The sequence below is a fragment of the Pantherophis guttatus genome, chromosome 7 (genome assembly GCF_059756535.1).
Source record: "Pantherophis guttatus breed Tessera chromosome 7, ASM5975653v1, whole genome shotgun sequence".
NCBI lineage: Eukaryota > Metazoa > Chordata > Lepidosauria > Squamata > Colubridae > Pantherophis > Pantherophis guttatus.
The window spans coordinates 42482874-42504492 of record NC_142069.1 but is presented as its reverse complement, the minus strand read 5'-3'; the positions used below and the strand labels follow the sequence as shown (position 1 = coordinate 42504492).

Here is a 21619-nt window from a genome sequence, read left to right as displayed (position 1 = left end):
TCGTTGTATACATGATGTACAATGACAATAAAGGCTTTGAACTTGAACTTAAATATTAGATTATTTTTACCTGTAAGTAGCTTTTACAGAGAAATGGAAATAATTCTATGTTCTCTAGGAGGTGATCCCCAATTCAATCTAGACACTAATACTTGCAACATAAATTTCCTTTTCTGAAAAGGGAATGGTATGATTAGTATGTATATATGTACTCAAATCCTTATTGGCTATTTTGAACACATTTCCTTCCAATGTAAGCAGATTTCAAAAGATGCTTTTCTTCTTTCTGATTTTTTTTTTTTACTTTTTATTGAACACTTGGTTAAGCAGAATGATGAGAAGCAAATCAAAGCAATTATTAAGGCTGAAGAGGCATATGCATACTAGAGTCCTTTATATTGCAGTGGAACATGCAGCGATATTATAAAGTTTAATTATCTTTTAAAATATGAAAGCTTTGAACATATAGCCAATATAATGTTAAAGGTTTCTTAAATTCTAATAGTAGCTAAAAGGATCAGTAGAAGCTTAACCTAAATACGGGTTTTAATTTAATTTAACTTTAGGGAGAGGAGTACAATTTTTAAAAACAAATTTAAATTGTGAAAATAGCAACTTTTTATCAGAGTGATCTAAATATCTGAGCACTTATTTGACTTATTGAAACATAAAGCAGAATATACTCAATTAACTCTTCCATTGATTTAAACAGGAGAGAGCATGTATACTGAACTATATGAGACTAGGCAGTATGGGTGTAAAGATAGGCTCTGATCCAATTTGACTAATTAATTGAATTTGATTTGATGATTTGAAAGTCAAATTGGTTCAGTTCAAATTTCTGTATTGAGCTGAATATGTTTTCAGAAAAAAATTGATCATTTTTTTATGATTTATGAACATCAAATTTTATGATTTAGTTCAAATCATGAACTCAGTTCAGAAAGTTCATTTGATTCTGAGAATTGATAAAGTTGCCTTCAAATCAAATGTGCATATAATCCCACTTAATAGTGGTTAATTTCAGCTGCATCATTTCCATGAGTCTTAAATCTCCTAGAGTAAAAGGATAGCTAAATTTCATTAGGATCCCATTTAATGAATGTACACTCTTAGTTACATATACAGTATATATTATCATGCAAAATTTGTCATCATGCATGCCAGACATAAATGCATAAGGAAAATGCAATGCAGACAGCCCAGAAATAACCAGGAAATACTGTAATATTGAAACATTGCTGTACAATCCTCCTGTTCCATATGAATAAGAAATGAGAATGGCAGACCTCCTTGAGAGTTTTAAGTACACCATATGATGACAATTTTTAACTTCACTATATTATATGAAGTTAAGCAATCTAAAAACATCTTTCTAGACTCAAGTAAATTAAAACTTACATATCTGTAGCATTTATATTAAGTCAAACTCAATTCCCTCTAGAATAAAAGTAATCTACCCAATAAGCAAATGAAAGAACATTACTTAAATTATTTTAATTACCTTCAATATATTTAATGTTAAATATACTATATGGCTTCTGTAACGTTCCTCCATAGCTTATCTCAATTTAAAATTAATATAATTCTGTTGCTGGCTGTAGTGTGAAAAGAAGAGTAACATTTATTATTCTGGCTTGCAAATAATGGTTGTTCTCTAGTAGTATGTATTTTATACTCCCCCAGTCCCTCACACAGAGAGCCTATTTGAAATTCATTCAAGTTTTATCAATAGTAAACAAGGGAATTGTTTCCTTGAAGAAATACCTATTTTGTTACTAATTTTTATTTCTGTACAATGCAAACTAGATTTCAGATTTATTTCATAGAATAGTATTTCTTTTGATGCAGAGAGCTTACACTCATTTATAAGGACCTTTACAGTATTTTAACCTAACATCAGATTTTTCAGGAGTTTCTGCTGCTATTCTGTTGAGGAAATACATGTTAAGCACTTCTGAAACTGGCAGCCGTATATTTTTGGCCATACTATATAAGTAGAATCTATTAGAGAAATTAGTCATAAGTGCTAATGGTCAGTATTTAATTGCACGTAAGTGGAAGCTTTGATTGGAAAGTGACTCCAATCCACTCCATTCCCTCACCCATCCCCAATAAGCCTCTTGGCCACATACAGCATTCTCTTTTCTTAAAACTACAGGAGTAGCACAAATGTTGAACTTGCCGGTATGATTGTTACCTGGGAAGTAGCACACTGGTTCTAGACTCTGGGCTGCCACTGATGTCTAAATGTTCTTATAGTGTACACACGAAAACCTGAAACATACACGCGCACAGTCAATTACTGGGCCATGTGGAGAATAGACCTCCTTAAACTACAAGTGTCTTACCTTGGCGGTAGCCCTGGCACGGAATTCGGGGCAGCCACTAACATTTATGGTTTCATGCATGTATTGATATACCTGAAGGTACACAAAGAGAATGATGAAAAGAAAATTAATAATCTGTGCAATCTCCACAAGTCAAAACATTTTAATTCTTCTTTTACCAATCTTTAATGCCCTTGAAGTTTCTCACTGCACTGTACCGTACAACACACCTACCTCCAAGGACCTTTCTGTATCTTTTGCTAATAATTTATTTATTTACCAGATTTCTACACTGTCTATGTCACCTAAGCCTGGGCGATATTTCTCCTGTACTAGATGTCTACCCTTAAGATATGGAAGAATTTCAATTTTCTAAATATTCAAACATTATTTAACTTAGGGAGGAAATACCTTCAAAATCCAATTCCACTGCAATTTTTAATTGCTGTGTGAAATGTACCCAATGAAACCCATTTGGTTCTGTCTTTCATTTTCCTTCATTTCTTATGCCATTCTGGAAACAATCATTTTAGCAACTGGTAAATGTTTGGCTTAGAGTCTCTTATTTTGCAAGGTTCATTAAATTGAAAGGTTAATTAGAGAGCAATTTATGTGGCATCATCCTTTGCTTCCAGGGTTGTCCAGTCCAAATCCATATATGAAAGGGAGAACAAAGCCCATGGACAGTATAAGATAATAAAATATAATCATCTTTATTAAATTTACATATCATCTGACTCCCAGTCAGTAGATCAACAGGCCTGATTTTTCTCATATTTTGATAATAAATATTATTTCCAGTATTTATCTGTATTGTATAAAACCATGGTTGCAAATTTTATGCCAAAAGTTGTCCTCTTTTTTGAGGCTATATTTTTCTGTTTTGGAGATATACAATTACTCACTCATTTTGGAGGCTCATATTTTGATTTATCTGCCAATCTCAGTAAGGGAATAGCTTTTTTTTTTCCAAGACATTTATTTTCTGAATACAGCAGTGGCATTGGATAGAAAGCAAGTCAAGTAAAACACAGACATTTGAAAATACTTCAAATATATCAAAGGCATATAAGTTGTCATTATCAGTGCCACAGGGAATACACAGAATAAACTGTCACAGATTATTTTTAATGCATGCACTATCTGGATGAAAATTTCCCCCATACAGAAAAATTACAAATTCCTATGGCCCAACAGTAACAATAAATCTGTGACTCCATAATGGAACAGTATTGTTTCAGTGCAGGATAATAAAACAGTGCACAAATTATAACCTTATGGAACATAATTGGCTTTTGATAGAGCCCTAAAATTCACCAGCCAGAGAAATGTGTAAAAAGGTGGCCCCAAAATGTTGAATCCAAACTGAAGATTCAGTATCAAGTTTTCAATAAGAAGATATCATACAAATCTTTTCGCAAATGAATCCCTAAATATTTCTTCCTTAAAATGTCCTTCATTTCCAAATATAATTTAGAGGGAAAAAACAAGAGGTGTTTTTGTTACTGCTAAGGTGTGAGATTTACCACTAGATTTATTCAAATCTAGTGTCTGCATATTTTTTGCCGTTATGTGACAAAACAAAAGATCATGATGTTTCTGTTTCTATAAGCTGAATTAATGCATACTGCAAACTATCATTTTGTAGCTGTAATCAAATGTTAAATAATTAATTCAGTCTTAGTAATTTCTGGTTTAATTTAATGTACCATAACTTAGTCATATGATGCATTATGATTGTATATCTTCATTAACTTGAATGTGTGCTTCAGGTAAAACAACATGCTGGTGTTCAGATAATTAGGAAGCCATCAACTAATTTTCAAAACATTTCAAAGTCTGCTTTATTATTCCTCAGTGAAATAGAACAGTAGGTTTGTTTTAGTCCTATAAGACAAAATGAGCCAGAGATTTCATACAGCAAACAGTGAGGACTGATATGGCAGAAACTTTTCTTGTCTCACCTCCCTATGCTATATTCTATATGCTATAAAGGTAATCCTCAATTTACAAGAGTCCATTTAGTGCAGGGGGATTCAAAAATTTTAGCAACCGGTTCTCTGCCTGGTTGCTGGGTGGGCGTGGCCATGGTGGGCATGGCCTACTTGGCCACCTGCACCATGGCAGGGGGCATTTTTGCCCTCCCCAGGCTCCAGAGGCTTTTCTCGGGTCTCCGGGATGGCGAAAATGGCCTCCTGCAGGCTCCAGAGCCACTCTGGAGGCTGGAAATGGCCTTGTTTCTGGACTTCTGGGAGGCCCATTTTTCACCCTCCCCAGGCTCTGGAAGCTTTTCTTGAGCCTCAGGGAGGGCAAAAACGACCTTCCCCGGGTTCCAGAGGCTCTTCGGAGGCCAGAAATGGAGATGTTTCCGGACTTCAAGAACAATCATTTTTCACCCTCCCAGAGCCTCCATGTGGATCCTGTACTTACCTGGCATCCAAAATGGGCCACGTGGAGATTCCTAGGAGGAGTGGGGCAGGGTGAGCAGGGTCAGTCAGTCCTTGCAACTATCGGTTCAGTGAACCAGATGTAAAATTAGCATCCGGTTTTCCCAAACCAGTCTGAACTGGCTGAATCCCACCCCTGATTTAGTGACTGTTTGAAGATACAATGGCATTGAAAAAAGTGACTTTTGACCATTTTTCATACTTATGACCATTGCAGCATCCCCATGGACGTGTGATTTACATCCGGATGCTTGACAACTGGTTCATATTTATGACGGTTGCAGTTCCAAGGGTCATGTGATCCTCTTTTGCAATCTACTGACAAGCAAAGTCAATGGGGAAGCCAGATTCATTTAACAGCCATGTTACTAACTTAACAACTGCAATGGTTCACTTAACATATGCGACCCAAAAAAATGTAAAATGAAGCAAATCTCACTTAAAATGAAAAGCCACCATTTTATGCTTTGCTTCAAACAGCAAAATGTATTGAACCATCCTTAAATGTAGGCAAAGTGTCTATGGAGATTCTCGGTCATTCAAGTCTTGGTTGTCCCAAAGGTGTTTTTTCAAAAGGCAATTGGACTTTGTTTTCTTTGAAGATATTTTGTTGGAACTGTGTCTTTCAGTGTGAAATAACTACTGGGTTATCGAATTTGGGCTAAGAAAATATTCAATGTTGTGAGTGTCATGAAGTTCACTAATTAAACTATGCAATTAATCAAATTATCACATTTTAAGTCCAATGATTTACATCATGCTATTAGTGTGTTTTAAAGCATGCTGACTTTGGCCTATTGTTTTAATAAGCATATTAGGTATGCTGTCTTTAAATCTTGGAAGTTTCATGTTGCTCTTTATTAATTAATAGGATAAATAAATAGCCTTCGTCTGCATACCTATTCTTTTGTTAGTGAATTATATTAGAATGTTCAAAAGGTGAAGCAGATACCATAATGCATCAAGTTTTTTTTTTTTTTTTACTTCAGAACCACTACTGTCCCGAGTATGAAAAAAATAGATATTTCTGAGTTGGATTCTGTGTTTTTTCTAACAGTTGTTATAATGAAGAGGGCAGGAAATAGAACTTGCTTTGAGGCATACAGGCAAGGATGCATTAAAGTAAGGAAGTGCATAATTATTAAAGCTGTGAACCCCAGGAAAATTAAAGTGATTAATCATAGGCACTTTAATAAACTAATGAAACATTACATAATATCTACAAAATAATGACATAATTTCAAAGACCATAAACTCCTTAGTTAATTTCTTAAAGGCTAATCTGCAGACTTTTGTGATATATATGGGTAAGATATGCTCAAAAAGGAATCTGGCACACCAATTATCATTTATTATTGATAATGATATAAAGTAATGATTTTAACAATGATTTTAAAGTATTGAGTATGAGACTTAAATGAAATATGTCCTATAAGAGCAACATAATAAATCAACATAATGAACAAAAAGAAAAGAATAAAGAACAAGAAAAAAATCTACAATAATATCTGTATCATTTTTCCCCCACTACTGGTTAGAAAAATGATAGTCCAATGAAGAACTTACACCTGGCTTGCTGAAGTTCTCCAATTCACTTCCTGATAACTCCAGCTAAAAAGACCACCCGTTTGGAACTCCCAAATAGCAGATATCTTCCAAAGATCTTAATAATAGATTTTATAATAGAAATGGTGCTTTATCTATTTGTGCAACTGTTAATGTTTCATGCATTTAAATATATTTGACCTCCAACCAAAGAAGGATTTATGAATAATAGAACCATCCATAGGCTCTTGATAGTCCACAGTTCAGCCAGAACATTGACAGTATCAACGTAGATGAAAAAATTTTAAGGGCATTGAACTATACAAACATATCTAATCCCTGGATCAAACCATTTTACCAAGTCCTTTGGTCCCTCAGATATTTTTTACCAGCCATCAGCTTTCATGGATAAATCATTCTCTGTTATTTATCCATGAAAAATAAAGTATATAATTTCAAATCATCAACTTCCTTGAAACATATCAAATCCATATTAGCTGGGATAGGATCATCACATATAATTTAATATCCTGTGCTGCTCCTTCTGTGGTATTAGGGTTCAACATATACTAACAGCATTTCTACAATGTCCCAATTACCCAAATGCAGCAGCGAATATGAATGTTAACATCTGATGGGACATCTGATTAGTAAGATGAAATTCCTATTTTAGGAACTCAACCTCCTTGCCATCCAGTCCTAGCCTCCTGATGCATGGACTAGCTCAATGAAGTCAGCTGCAGCAGATAAACCACCCTATTGTCTACCATCCAAACTACATAATACAAATCGAGATTAAGACTCTCCTCTAGGATTAAGATGGGACGTGGTGGCTTAGTGCCTGAGATGCTGATCTTGTCGATCAAAGGTTGGCAGTTCAAATCCCTAGTGCCGTGTATTGGGGTGAGCTCCCATTGTCCCAGCTTCTGCCAACCTAGCAGTTCGAAAGCACGTAAAAAATACAAGTAGAAAAATAGGGACCACCTTTGGTGGGAAGGTAACAGTGTTCCGTGCGCCTTTGGTGTTTAGTCATGCCAGCCACATGACCACCGAGATGTCTTCGGACAACACTGGCTCTTTGGGTTTGCAATGGAGATGAGCACCGCGCCCTAGAGTCGGGAACGACTAGCACATATGTGTGAGGGGAACCTTTACCTTTACTAGGATTAAATCCTAAATAATGGGTGTATTATCATCAACTGACCTAGCATTAAGAGGAGGACTGCTAGATTCAAGGAATTCCTTAGTTAAGCTGTAATGTGAAAAGGGCAGGTGGCTAGGTTTGTTTGTTTTTTTAAACACTTTCCAACTTTGCTGCCCTTTTAGTTTCTGTGTTTTAGGATTTTTCTGGCTTATTTTATCTACATTGCAATTGCTTTTCAATTTTATTTTAGGTACATTGTTCTGGAAATTCTTACCAAAATAAAAGCGAATAATTTTTGCTCAGTGGTAGACTAAGTTTCTTTATCCAAAAATCACCTGTGTCTTCTTTGAAAAGCTTTTACATTATGGCTGATGATTGGGAAGCAGCTCAGCTTGGACAGGGTTGCCAGGAAAAGTAACTAATAAAAAGCAAGACCAACCAAAAGATTGATTACACAGATTCAGGGGGTCTCAAGTTCCTAAAAGCTGTGCTGGAATTGTGGCATTTTTTTTTTCATCTGAAAAAAGTAACATGTTTTATTCAGGATATTGATAGCAGTCACCCCTGGGATGCAAACATCTACATTGTTACAACAGATGTTGGAACAATTGGAAGCTATGCAGTTAAGCTACGTGTCATCTTGCTTCATGCAGTGGTTATAATGACTCATTAACAATCCCAGACTTGCTCATGAACTCATGTAGCTCTTAGGAAGATTGACATTTTTAATTACAGGCCATATAATAGGAACGTATGAAAAATGAGTAAGTTAATACTTTTTTTTTCTGAAGGAATTTATCACTGTGTGTCTATGGGTATAGGTGTGGGCGTGAGTGTTTATGAATATTAGCTTCATTCTGAATTTAATTTCAATCCTTATATTTGGAGTTAAATATCCTGAAGCACTATTGTATCTTAAGAAAGATTACAGTACATTCTAAAACAGGTATAGATACTTTGTTTAAAATATCTCTTTTGACAAGTCGGAGTGTAACATCAGTAAAAGAAACGTGTTTTCCCCTACCACATTTTATACTTCGCCATTTAGCTTCATGAGAGAGAATTAAGTAAAAGTGACATAAAAGATGAACTATAATGGAGCGTTTCACTTAAGAATTATGGTACAGTAGAACCTCTGGTCACGAATGCTTCTGACCACAACCAAATTGCGTTCTGACCAAAAAATTCACATTTTTCCCCCTGCGGCCGATTTCCCCTTCCATGCCATTTTTTTTGTAAGCGCCAAATTTCCAAAATTAGGGTTGGGTCATGACCAAATCGGGTTGCGACCAAAGTTATGGAACGAATTATGGTTGTGTCCAGAGGTTCTACTGTATATAAGTACTGAATAGATACAAGGAAGGATGCCCCTGAACTGATTTTAAACTCTTTAGCCAATTCCTGTTCTCTCACAGAGCATATCTAGTATTCTATTCATCACAAAGTACTTGAACAAAATATTAACAAGGTTAATACAGTCCATTATGTACAATACAGACCAATTCTTAACTCACATTATGGAACATGTTACCCTAATGCAAAATGTACCAAATGAGAACACAACAGTGAATGAGCTAGACTACTTTTTAAACAGGACAAGGATGGGCAAAGAAGAGTTGGTTATATAAAAAACAATTAAATATATGAAGCTATGAGAATGACACCAATATATTTAAAAGATAACAATTGTGTCATTAATGATTACCGTAATAATTGTCAGCTGTGAAGCTGGCAAAGCAGAACATAAAAATAATTTCAATTTCTGGTATTTATCACTAGTAGGGTAATGTACACAATCTTGAAGACCCAGATCAATTCTCCAGATCAGCTTATACCTAGTACAATTAAGGAATTACACAGAGTCAATTTCTTACAGTTTCCTCCCTCCTCTGAACGCATGAATCTCTTCTTTAAGAGACCGGTTTCCTCTTTTAATGGTCTTGCTGTCCCCTCTGTGTTCCCAAGGACTGTTTGGCATTCCATCACAATAAACATTACTATGTATTTGCATTTCTGAATGAGCATATCCACATTCTCATGATAAGAACTTTTTTTTTTTTTTTTTTGCAATTGTCCTATGGAGAACAGCATCATTTATATGATGTAACAACACTACATTCTGGGGCATTACATTTATGCCATGAGTGCCAACAACATGCAAAATGTAATTATAATAGCTGTTTTAGACTTTCTGGACCAGAATATCAGAATATAATATAACCACAAATATTATGAAAAATAAGAAAATAAGAAAAAATAAGATTCCATGCTGTTCTGGTAGTTGCTCTGGAGACCAAAGACAACCCAAAACAGTATGGAGTTTAGAAGAAGAAGAATTTTACTTAGAAATCTCATAAAAAAAGAAACTCATTTTTGGACAGTCTCCAATGTTACTCATAACATGTATTTCACTTGTGGATATCCATCTGTTGCCTGATGTTATGATACCATATGTCTGGAATAAAGACGGGAGAATCAATTATAACTTTGGGGTTCAGAAATCTATCAAGCATGTTATGTACACTTTGTGATGATACTTTCTAAACATTTGTCTATCATGGCTGATGATAAAATGTTGATTAAAATGGATTCGGGTTTTTAAAAGAAAAAATATTTGTTTTCTAAGGAGAGTGCAAACTCTCACCATTTACTTGCACTAAAGTGAGCTTCCAAGTAATGATCTAAAAATTAATCAGTTACAACCATAAACTGATAATACAGTCATATTTAGGCACATTCTAGGTTTTTAAGTGTTTTTTTTTTTAAACCGTGAGCTAGTTATCATTATTCTATGAATACCAGAAAGTTAAGAGCAAAGAAAAATAATCGTGCATGCTGGTATGTTATTTCTATACATAAACTTCTCAGAATGCAATCATATAATATGTCACGCCGGTCCTTGGCAAAGTCTACAATGTTCTAAATAGTTCATAGGCTATATACACTTCCCCACAACATTCATCATTATCCTGGGAATTCCCAGGAGTTGACTGCCTTTTTGTAGGCAGCCATCAACTGAAAAACTATATGTAAGTACAAAATACAAACTGTGGAGTACAAAGCTAGTCCAAACTAACTTACATTTCCTTCCTCCAAACTAATAATCCCCACTGGAAAACCCAGACTGTCCCTTTCAGCAATATCACAGCACCTCCAGCCATCTATTGGAGCAGGGATCTCCAACCTTGGCCTGGAGGACTTCAACTCCCAGAATTCTCCAGCCAGCAAAGTTGGGAGTTGAAATCCTCCAGGCTTAAAGTGGCCAAGGTTGGAGACCCCTATATTGGAGCCTTCAGCTGCTAGTCATCAAAAGCTTACCTCTTACTGCCATAGAATAGAATAGTAATGCTATTCCATCAGCAGAAGTGGATTCTGCTGGTGGAGTAGACTGGGTGCTACTAAGGAATTCCTTAAATCTGTAGAATTCCAAACCCTCGTTGCCTAAACAGGGGAAAATTAGAAATTGATCAATTTCTGTAGTGGGCATTGTGATTTCCTTTCCCACCAACTTTAGAGAAATGGATTAAGAAAGTTAATAAACAGACTGAAGGAAAGGGGGAAAAGAGAATATGCATTTCTATATATATATATATTTGCAGTATTTCTAGTTTTGCAGAGTGTTCTGCAAAGATGCTTTTAGGTTGTTTTATTCCTTATCAGGAACAAAAAAATCAGCAGCCTGTAAAGAACAGTCAATTGTCCAGCTCTAGCTAAATAGCTTTTAGTTCATTCAACCAATAGCGAATATCAATTTAAGTAATTTCTGAGTTTTGCTATATGTTAGCTGCTACTTTTTCACATATAAAAATGAAAAAGTATCTAAGCAATGTCATTGAGATATTAATGCTTTCTGATATAGAGACCAACCTATATACATTCTGTCATCAATTTGAAGTCTTTGGTTGATTCAATTAAGGGCTTTATTATGGAATCTGCTCTAATATATTGAATAGTATTATTTATATTAGAGTTCAATACCTCTTCTATGCATGATGGATCAAAGAAGAATATAAAAAAAAATTACTATAAAAAGCAATGTCAAAATCTCATAAATCCACAAAATTACTTAAGAGTTTTGAAATTTCGCCACGTGATATTATAGGTTTTCAAACAAGAACAATGACATTTCATAAGAAATGTGGAATATAAATTATTTTAAAATGTTTGTTTGAATTTCCATGGATGCTGCTTATGATAGTAAAAAAGTTGTGATGCCCAGGACTACCAATTTTACATTTTCCAAGCTTTGAAGGGTTTTTTAAAGTTGGGAATACAATTTCAATCCATATATTGTATTTGCCTTGATTCCCCAACTTTATTTAAGTGAAAGGAGGGAAATGATTCTGTAATGAGCATGTGAATCATTGAAACCTTAATGCTTTGCCACTGACTACAAGTTGGTAAATTAGTAAAACCATAATTATTTAGTTAAAGCAATCAGTTTTAATTATTTGGGAAAAGAAATAAAAGAAAGTGCCTATATGTAGTAAAATATATCAGCATTGTTTAAAAATAAGGAAGATTACAATCAAAATTATATTTTTCATAGAAAACATTACAAATTTACGTATCAAATTCCTATGGGTTGTAATAGAAGAAACACCCTTGGTCTTAATAAATTCTATTTCCTAGTAAATGTATTTAAGCTTACATTGATAATCAGATTTTTCTGGGTCTATCAATCCAGTGACGTAGCCATCATTGATCTGCAAGCACTAACATAGTCAGTGTGTGCCTACCTTGATATTGAGGCAATGGTTAGGGGATTATTTAATTGGACTGGACTTTCCTGTTTCCCATCTTTAGAGAGCTATCTCCAATAAACACTGTAGGCTCTGCAAATCTCCCAGCATGCTAGAACAAAAGAATGTAGCAAGAAACTAATAATTACTACATCTTCATTGGATTGTTCTCATAATTCCTCTGCCTGCACTCCATGTGTGATGTAATGCTATCCCCTTAATCCCCAGTATAAAATATTTTGGAGGGTGGGTTCTGTTTATGTCAGACCAGACTTTATGTATTTTTATGCAAAAATTTATTTTTATTATTGCAGCATTGATTGTGGACACATGCCAACGATTTCCAGAAACTCCCTAGAGCAGTATTTATTTATTGACATGATACAGAGGTCTTTTCAATGGTATGTTCGCTCTATCTGCATTAACAACAGTGGGCTTTCCACTCACCAACTCCCAGAGAATGTTTTGCCAAAGATTTATTACCATACCTCTTTGATAGCTGTACAAAACTCACTCTGCAGTACTTTTTTAAGTGACTGTAGCTTGTGTCCTGGTAATTCTCCCGATTCTTGAAGTTTCTCTAGTAGTTCAATTGCTCTGGCAATATCTGAACAGATACAAATGAGAGGGAGGGGAGAGAGAGAGAAAGAGAGAGAGAGAAGAAGAGAGAGAGGGGAGAAAGAGGAGAGAGAGAGAGAAGAAGGAGATGGAGAAGGAGAAGGAGAAGAAGAAGAAGAGGGGAGGGAGAGAAGGGTGAGAGAGATATTGTTTCAGCTAAAATAGTATAAAGTGTAACATATAGTGAATTTTTACCATGCAGAATTAGTTTAACTTTTTTACTTTATTATGATACAGTTCAGTTCTGCAATTTTGTTTTTCCTACAGTTGCTTACCTAGATAATTAGTTAATTCTGTGCTGGCAACCTTCAAAATACTAAGCTTCTCAAAATCTAACTCAAGGCTATATATAAAACTATAATCTTCACCTGCATAGGACAAAACCAGGAAATTTATTCAGTGTGAAAAGAGAGTTGAAATACTTGGATGATGGGATATATTTCATTCAATGGGATGCATTACAGTCTTTCAAATATGTCAAGATTATTCTGAATTGTGATTTTTAAATATTTTTAAAAATATTAGCTAATCAGCTACAAATTTAATGAGCATCCCTTTTATTTCATCCTTTGGTTAATTCAAAGATGCCAAAAGGCACTGGGATGAAGAGGGAACCCAGAGTGATTACTTGACATTTCTTTCCCCAATGACCATTATTTGGATGCTATTACTTGTAGCTAGTTCACATATACCTGTCAATAGTAGTTGTAGTCTATATTTAGAAATTATCAAATATTTTACTGTGATCAAATACACTACATCTATAATACAGTATTCCTGTGATCTACTAATCCTGTCATTGTATAAAAATAAATAAGGGTAGACTGTCATGGCTTCTTACTGAGAATCCCACATTAGTTCCTTGTGATGATGGCATTCTTTTTACTCTTTTCTGTTTTGAAGATGTACTGCTTAAAAATCTGCTCTAGAAGCTTGTCCAGAACTAACTGGTCTGTAGTTCTGGATAATTCTGGTTTGCATTTCTAAATATTTGGTTAAAATTTGTTTTCCACAAGCACTCCAGTCACAATTCTAATCCCCTATATTTCCATGATACCTATCAAGTTCTATTTGTATTACTATGTAGGATTTAAGTTCTTCCTGTTTGCCACTATGTTCATTGCTATATAGATAATGAAGATGTGGACCGTTACCCTCTACTGGTCTCCCTAATGTCCTATATTGAGGATTTCTAAGTAATGTTTTCTGCCTTGACCTTCACTATTATGTGCAATCTTTATGTACCTGAATCAGTGCCTCTTTCTTTCATCCTATTTAATTGAAAGCTGTACTGTTCAGGGCGGTTTACAAGGTCCTTCCCTACTCTTGCATTTTCTCTACTTAATACCAGATATTCAGATATAAAACACCAGTCATTTCAGATATAAAACACATATTCAGATTTAAACACTAAATTGAACAATAAACCAAATACTGTAACCCTCCCTAGAACTTAACAGATCAACCTCGTCATTCATTCTTTTTGCAAAAGAAAAAAAAAAAACCCTGTCCTTGTTTGATCCCCTGTTCATTCATGCCGGTTGTAAGCTCTCAGCTGTCTGTTTATTTCTAAAAGATATTGGATAAATGTAATCAGTAATGATGTTGTGCAATATCACTCAAAATGTTCATCTGCTTCATTAAAGCAATGGAGGAAAATAACCATTACTGTCTCAAGCACTCCATGCTCCCTATTTGGATTTGCTCCGAGAAACCATAAGAGAAAAACAAGATTTTTTTTACAAATTCCACTGTCCTACTCCGATGTATTAATGCCTATATGGTTTACAATTCAATTCAATTCAGTTTATCATTTGTCTTTTGTACAAGTTATACATTTGATTAAAAATTAATAGACAACTTGATAAGTAAATAAGTTTAAAAGAAGATACAACTAATACTTGTAATTTGCTGGCATTGCTTTTCTAAGCAGCAATGTGGATGCGTGAAATTTTCACTGTTTTCATTATGTAACTTAAAGCTGATAGATATATATTAATGAACAAATGTATTTTTTCAAAGTAACTATCATTATATTAATTTCTCTGCTTTGTCTAATTTCCAGTTAGCCACGTTCTTTTCCTCCTCTCTTTTCCTGTTCACACTACATCTTAATAGCTAATTTGAAAGTTCAGTTTTAAATTGCATTTATGAAGCCATAACCTTATTCTGTACATAGCTGCACTTAATTATCAATGAAAAGTAGTTATTTTTATAAGGCTTTCTTCATAGTATAGTTTATAGTATGTCTAGAATTTCCCAATAAATCAGTGGTACTGTCAAATTAATGGTTCCTATACATACATTTTAGGACATTATGTTACACTACATTTGGAATGGTTCCAGAATTAGTCATGCTTAGAACAAACCCATTTAAATCAATGAGGCTAAATTATTACTTATTTCACTGACTCTCAACTAACGTAAATAATTTGGACTTAATACATTGATACTTAGTCAATGACTTTGCTGGCTGGATTGTGGCTACTTACATGTTTGCTATTCTCCATTCACAAAGCTCCTCTCTATTCTCAGTTAATGCTTTTTATATTCTATCATTCAGTCTTCTCCACTATTTGTCAGATTATTTTATGTATTCCAAATCCCTTAAACCCTGGAACATCCACAATTCAATCTTCTAGTTAATTGTGTTCTGCACGTTCCCAGTTCTGCCAGAATAGGGCTGTACAGGCTAAATGATAAAGCTTCTCAGATTAAACTGTAAAGTGATTAAATCTTCCATTATTTTGAAAATATATTCTACATAATAAAGAAATAAGTTACTTTGTGCTGCTTTAAGAAGCTCTGTGCTGACAAGAATTGAGAAAAGAAGTTCATGTGCTTGAGATTCAACTTAACCTACCAGTGAAAATTTCTCTAGTTTGAAATAATTTAATGCAAATTTCGGATAACATATATAAAGGTCTCTATTAATGGGAAAAAGGCAGTATAGATTGACAGTATCTTATCACAGGTGAGGAAAAATAGAATTCAAAAGCTTTACAATGCAATCTTATGAAGCTGCAGCTGTAAATAAGGACAAGGATCTTACTACATTTCTTACACCAGAAAAGTTTCCAGTGACGAAGTGACTGTGTTACATCATCACAATCTTAAACCAGTGTTACTATTTTAGTGAGATTCATTATGATATAGGATGTGAAGTAGATAGGTTTTGGAGGTTATGTGGGTTTTTCTCAGAGGCATGGTGACTGGGTTCTAGTCCAGATTTTAAAATATAGATCTTCTCTACATTTATGATAAAGTCTTGCATCCTGTTCTAATAAAACTATGACAGCAAATTATCATTAAAAAATACAAGAGATGATACAAGGCAAGAACATTATTTCCACAAATGAGATCTAAATAATGGTTGATTGCTGTAAAATATTTTGTAGCAAAGAGAAAAATATTCAATTTACTACATACTTGAGCATTCCATATTACAGTATTATATTAATATAATAATATAATATAATATAGCATAATAGAACATAATATAATATAATATAATATAATATAATATAATATAATATATGTGTGGATATATATGTATGTATGTATATGTATGTATATGTATGTAGTTCTACACACACACACAAAAACACACACACACACACATTGTATAATGTATAATATACATAATGCAATAACAGTATTAGTAACAGCTATTGGGAAGATAGCGTTTTGCTAAGTTTTAATCAAAAGCTAAAGTCTCTTAGCACTTAGACTAAATCATGTGCATTGTAAGCTGACTGAAACCTAAAAGTTATCATATTATATGGTTTCCAGTAATTTCTACATCCCCTTGATTAATGTTTGTATGAAAAATCTTGCAAATGATCTATATAAATAGATGATAAAAGAGTGGAAATATTGACATGTCTATAGGGAAAACTGTCAGAAGTTATTGATAACCAACCAAGGAAAGTGGACCAAGTTCAAAAGGAAAGAAAATCATTGCAATTATTTATCTATCACTGGTCCCAGTATCTGCAATTCTGATTAGCCTGGTTCAGTATTGTAGGTTGTCAGTGCAATTTTCCCTGTTCTTTTTTCATAAGAGGTTGTGGGATATAGTGAAACACATGGACTCTTTCCCACTGGGCTTATGTTATTCTACTTATACCATATTTCCATGTAGCTATCTGGTTTGAGTCAAACTCAACTCAACTCTTGGTAACGTCATACGGTAGATACATCCACGTTAGATTTTTTTTTTTTTGGCTGTAGTATGTAAAATGGTTTTCCACTGTCTTCTTCTGGGATGCTTGTTTGACTTAAAGGTACATCCCAGCATTCCTTGTTTGTCTCCTATCCAAGAACAAACAGGATGCTATTTTGTTTAGCATCTGAAGCAAGACAAAATTTGTCAGGTGCTACCACTACTGAAATGTAGTTAAGACAGGCAAAACATTGCTTGAGTAGGATACTGCCATGTATATCTATGAGCAGAAGGGACAGGAAGAGAGAAAGAGTGAGGACAAACAATGTAGAGCCAGGTCTCTTAGAAATTGTCTAAGAAATTGTTTAACTGTGCAAACAAAATGCTACCTCTAAATAAGTTCTTCAAATTCTTTTCCTCTGCCACTCTTCTTGATATTATTTACTTTGAGGAGCAGCATTTTCTCTTTTCTATTTCTTTTATGTTACATAGTTCCCTGTTAGTTTTGTTTTCTAAATACAAGCATCACCGTAACTGCATTGGAGGAATAGTTTGTACTGTACTGGATGTAAATCAGAACTTAACTTTTCCCTGTATATGCACATGATTTACTGGGTACCAAGGATGCTGACAGCATTAACATTAATAACATTTCTAAACACACAAGGAAAAGATCCAGTTGAATCATATGGACATTCTTCAGAAATGTTCTGACCTCTACCTATTAGGACTGTGAAGAGCATTCAGAGAGGGACTTTTCAATGTGTGCTAGTGAGAAGAATAATCTCTTTTTAAATTATTAGGCTACATATTTTGCAAGGTTTGCATGCCTATCTAAAAATTGCTCATAGCTGTTTTCATATATGAATGATTTTGTTTCATTTCACTTATGTGATAATTATTTCATTATGCAAATGCATTTATTAATGAACAATTATCTTCAGCTTCATGTGAAATGTTAAGTAGCTTCTAATTAAGTAATTAATTTTGCTTAATATAACATCGGTATTAAATTCTGACCTAAATAATATGTGAAAAGTTTATGTAATTTAAGGATAGGTTTTCACCCCTAGTATTTTATTTATTAATATTTGTACTCTACTTTTGTGTAGCTGATTATTTACCACTTTTGGTACATTCTCATTAAAGTTGTAGTTGCGAAATAAAAAGTTAAGAGTAATTTCAATTCTATTTAGTTTGTAAATAATAAAAAATATAAGTGCAGAGTGTAATGACTATAGTATGTGGTAGTCATACTTTCCTTGGAAAAAAAGATCCATGGTTCCTAATAAACTGCCATCTGTTCAACCTTTTGCTAAGAAATAATTTGTCTTGCTTTAAAGTAGTTCACTGGAATGAAACTGCAGATTACACACTGAGTTTCTAACTATTTGGAAGCAACAGACATCCTTTTTTGTCAACAAACTGCTACTACTAACACTCTATACTCTTTTCTCTTTGCATTAGCTATCATGATTTGCCCATTTCAGAAGTGAATTTTAAGTAAGGTTTGGCAACATATAAATTCCAGGGTTCTTCATTACACTCCAACGAGCTATTCAAATTTATACCGAGAATCTGAATTTTACACAGAGAATCTGAATTTTACACTGAGGGTAAAGCAGGAAATTGGGGATTTATTGTAATTCTTTAATTATTTAAAATTAAGGACAGTTTTAAGAGTTCCTAAGAAGCTTCAGTTATACTGTTTTTAGATTTTTAAATAAATATTTTGAGGCTCTTGAATATTGATTTATTAAAGTGGCCATATTACAAAGGAGTTCCAGTAAAATCAATAGAATTTACATCCTGGGTCACACAGGTAACAAGTAGTATCAAAAAGCAAATAAGAACGTAAACTTTTTTTTCCCTTTATATTCTAATTAACAAAATGTGATGTTTCATTTGGGCAAACAGAGAATTAGTTTGAATTAGGGGATTTCCGCCCCCCCTTCAAATCCAGTTCTATATTTGAACTGAAATTTCTTTTTCACACCTCTGTCTCTTCCACCTGCTCTTCTTTTCATTCCACTCCACTTGTTAATCTGGTGTTTAGTCTATCTGTCCCTCAATTTCATTATCTTTTGGAATTGTCAATCAACATTTTCTTCTAAAAAAAAGTATGTGAGGATTTAATTACAGCCAAATTGCTGTCTTCTGCTTTCATTCAGAAATATGGACTGCAAACATTCTGCTTTAGAATGTGTACATCTACATCAAGGCATCTGCATTCTGCAATAAACTGGTTATCAGTGGCATGCAATAAGGACTGCACCTCAAATTTTAGTTTTGCAAATCTATGAAATTTTTCTCATCTCAGATTAACATACTGAATGAAAAAGGAAAAGGGGGTTGACTCATGATCTCTCCCAGTCATGGACAAAACATAATCCATAGCATTTCTGCCACAGGGGATAACATATTGATAGAAAGCAGTTATAAATAGCAGTATAGGTGGGGATGCTAGCCCTTAGTGATTGTGTCAAAGTTATGGAAATCAGATTAACAAATATCTTTTTGCTCTACTGGGTGAAACAGTGATAGAAGTCCAAATGCTGTCCTTTCCCAATGTTCCCTTTTCTTTATGCATGGAACAAGCATCTCCCCCACATTACTAACTGCCAGTTGGGAGGGTGGTTGTATTTATTTGTAACTATAGTCCTCTGCCTTTGAAACCTGCCATGTTGGCATAGGCAATTCCAAGGTCTCCAGGAAATCTGATCTTGCTGCTGACTCCCCCCCACCCACCCCCACCCCGATGCCAAACCTCCTCCTCCAAACTGGCACCCGAACACCCAAAGCCTCGGAAATAAAGTTTCCCCGTCCTTCCCTTCTTGTTCACCACCGCGACCCTGAAGGTGGTCCCGTTCCGTTTGCCTCAAGTCCTCCGGGCTGATCCGGAGGCGCAAGAGCGGGTCCCAATCGGCTGGTGGCTTTGCCGCTGCGCTTCTTATAAGGGGCACGGGGCGAGGAAGAGACTCCGGGCAAGCGGCCGGGCGGTTCAACCTCCACATGTTGCCGCCGGCTGGGCAATATATTGCTCCCCCGGGAAATCGTCTCCGGGGAGTCAACCGTAGCGAAGGCTCTTGAGGTTGGCTCTGGGGAGACTAAAACCACATCCAGCCCCTGACTCTCTGCCACCGAAAAGGTGGGGGGAAAGCAAGAGAAGGCGGACGTCAGATCGCGGCGCCGAGCACCGCAGTACTTACCTCGGTCCAGAGTGAGCGGCTGGACCGCTGTCAGCGTCGTCGCCATGTCTGCTGATCGGCTGAAGCTGAAATGACGCCGGGCTCCAGTATCGGGCGGGAGTGTGATTGGGAGCAGGAGTGGGGGGGGGGGAGGGCAAGGAGGGGCTAAGGGGAGGACGGGGAGGGAGAGGGAGGAGGACGGGATGTGGGGGCAAGACCGGGAGATGCGTAAACGGTGTGTATGTGAGTGTGAAAGAGAGAAATGGGGGGGGGAGAGGTGGAAAAAGGGCGCGATCGAGGCTGTGCGCGCCGCCGCGGCACCACAAGGCAGCGGTCTGGCAGTGGGGGAACGGCCTGTTGGTAAAGAGCGGCGGAGGCGAGGCAGGGTCATCGCGAGGTCCTTGGCATCCCTGGGCAACGGCCGAGAGTGCAAAGGCTCAAGGGAACTCCGGGAAACCGAGAAGCTTGGAAAGGTTCTGCGGGTCTCCCTAGACGGAGGCATCCTTATTATGTAGGGCATCGCAGCAGGTGCTTACAAGGCAGAAGAGAAGAAGATCACCCGAGATGAACCAAGGAATTGGCCCAGCAAGCCTGATAAAGTAGCAGGGCAGCTCAGCTGATTGCAACCTGTTGCAACCCATTTCCTTCTATGTGGAGTCCTTGGCGCTCTCTGAGCTTAGTTGGTTGGTATCTTGCAGATGTTTTCCCCTATATTAGCCAGGGCAGGAGATGATGGGAGTCACCTATCATGCCTGAAGGTATCAAGATGATAGAAACTGGGGGAGCAAAAAAGAAGCTACTCACCCACCTCTTCCTGAAGTATTTACTATCCAGTGTGCAAACTAGAAACCCTGGAGACAAGTTATATATTAGAGGGCCTCAAGAGGTTGCTCTTGCCAGCAAGTTCACCTGTGACACTTCAGCACTGAGTGATCAAGTAATTCATTTCATCTGAGCCTGCCAAGAATTACCACAAGCTGAGAGCAGTAATGAACATCACAACTCACTCAATTGGAGGCATAGTCAGAGCAACTAATTCCAGATAACTCAAATTTATCAAGACAAGTGTACGCGCATACGTGCACATGTGTGTGTGTGTGTGCGCGCACACACTGAGGAGGTGGGATAACTCTCCCCATCTTTAAATCATGTAGGGTTTTTTTTAAATTATCTTTTTGGATTTGATATTAACATATATATGCCTATCAGTATGGATGGAATCTATCAGAAAGAAAAAGGATCAGAAGTGATTGGAAGAAGGGGCTAATAAGATATATAACCATACATATCTGAAAACATTAACACTTGACATATGTACCAGAAGAGCTGCAAATAATGAGCTACAACTTGTATTAACATAAAATGATATGGAGCAGGGGTAAAATTCAGCAGGTTCTGACAGGTTCTGGAGAACCGGTAGTGGAAATTTTGAGTAGTTCG

The 21619-nt window shown here is 35.8% G+C and overlaps 1 protein-coding gene across 5 annotated transcripts in view; it reads right to left on the bottom strand.

Moving 5' to 3' along the window:
- The window catches only part of LIN7A (lin-7 cell polarity scaffold A), a 30062-nt gene extending 9406 nt beyond the window's left edge, over nt 1-20656 (bottom strand). Inside the window, exons 1-5 of one of the 5 annotated variants that reach the window (XR_015728942.1) lie at nt 20201-20656; nt 12697-12815; nt 2352-2423; nt 2201-2277; nt 71-173 (exon numbers count right to left, since the gene is read on the bottom strand). Coding sequence is in view for 2 of the 5 variants with exons in the window: in XM_034403673.3 (XP_034259564.1) it covers nt 2352-2423; nt 12697-12815; nt 20201-20246 (237 nt within the window). In the remaining 3 variants the exon portion in view is untranslated. The other 4 variants (XR_015728944.1, XR_015728943.1, XM_034403673.3 and 1 more) reach the window with 4 other exon arrangements.
- Nucleotides 20657-21619: the final 963 nt, after the last annotated feature.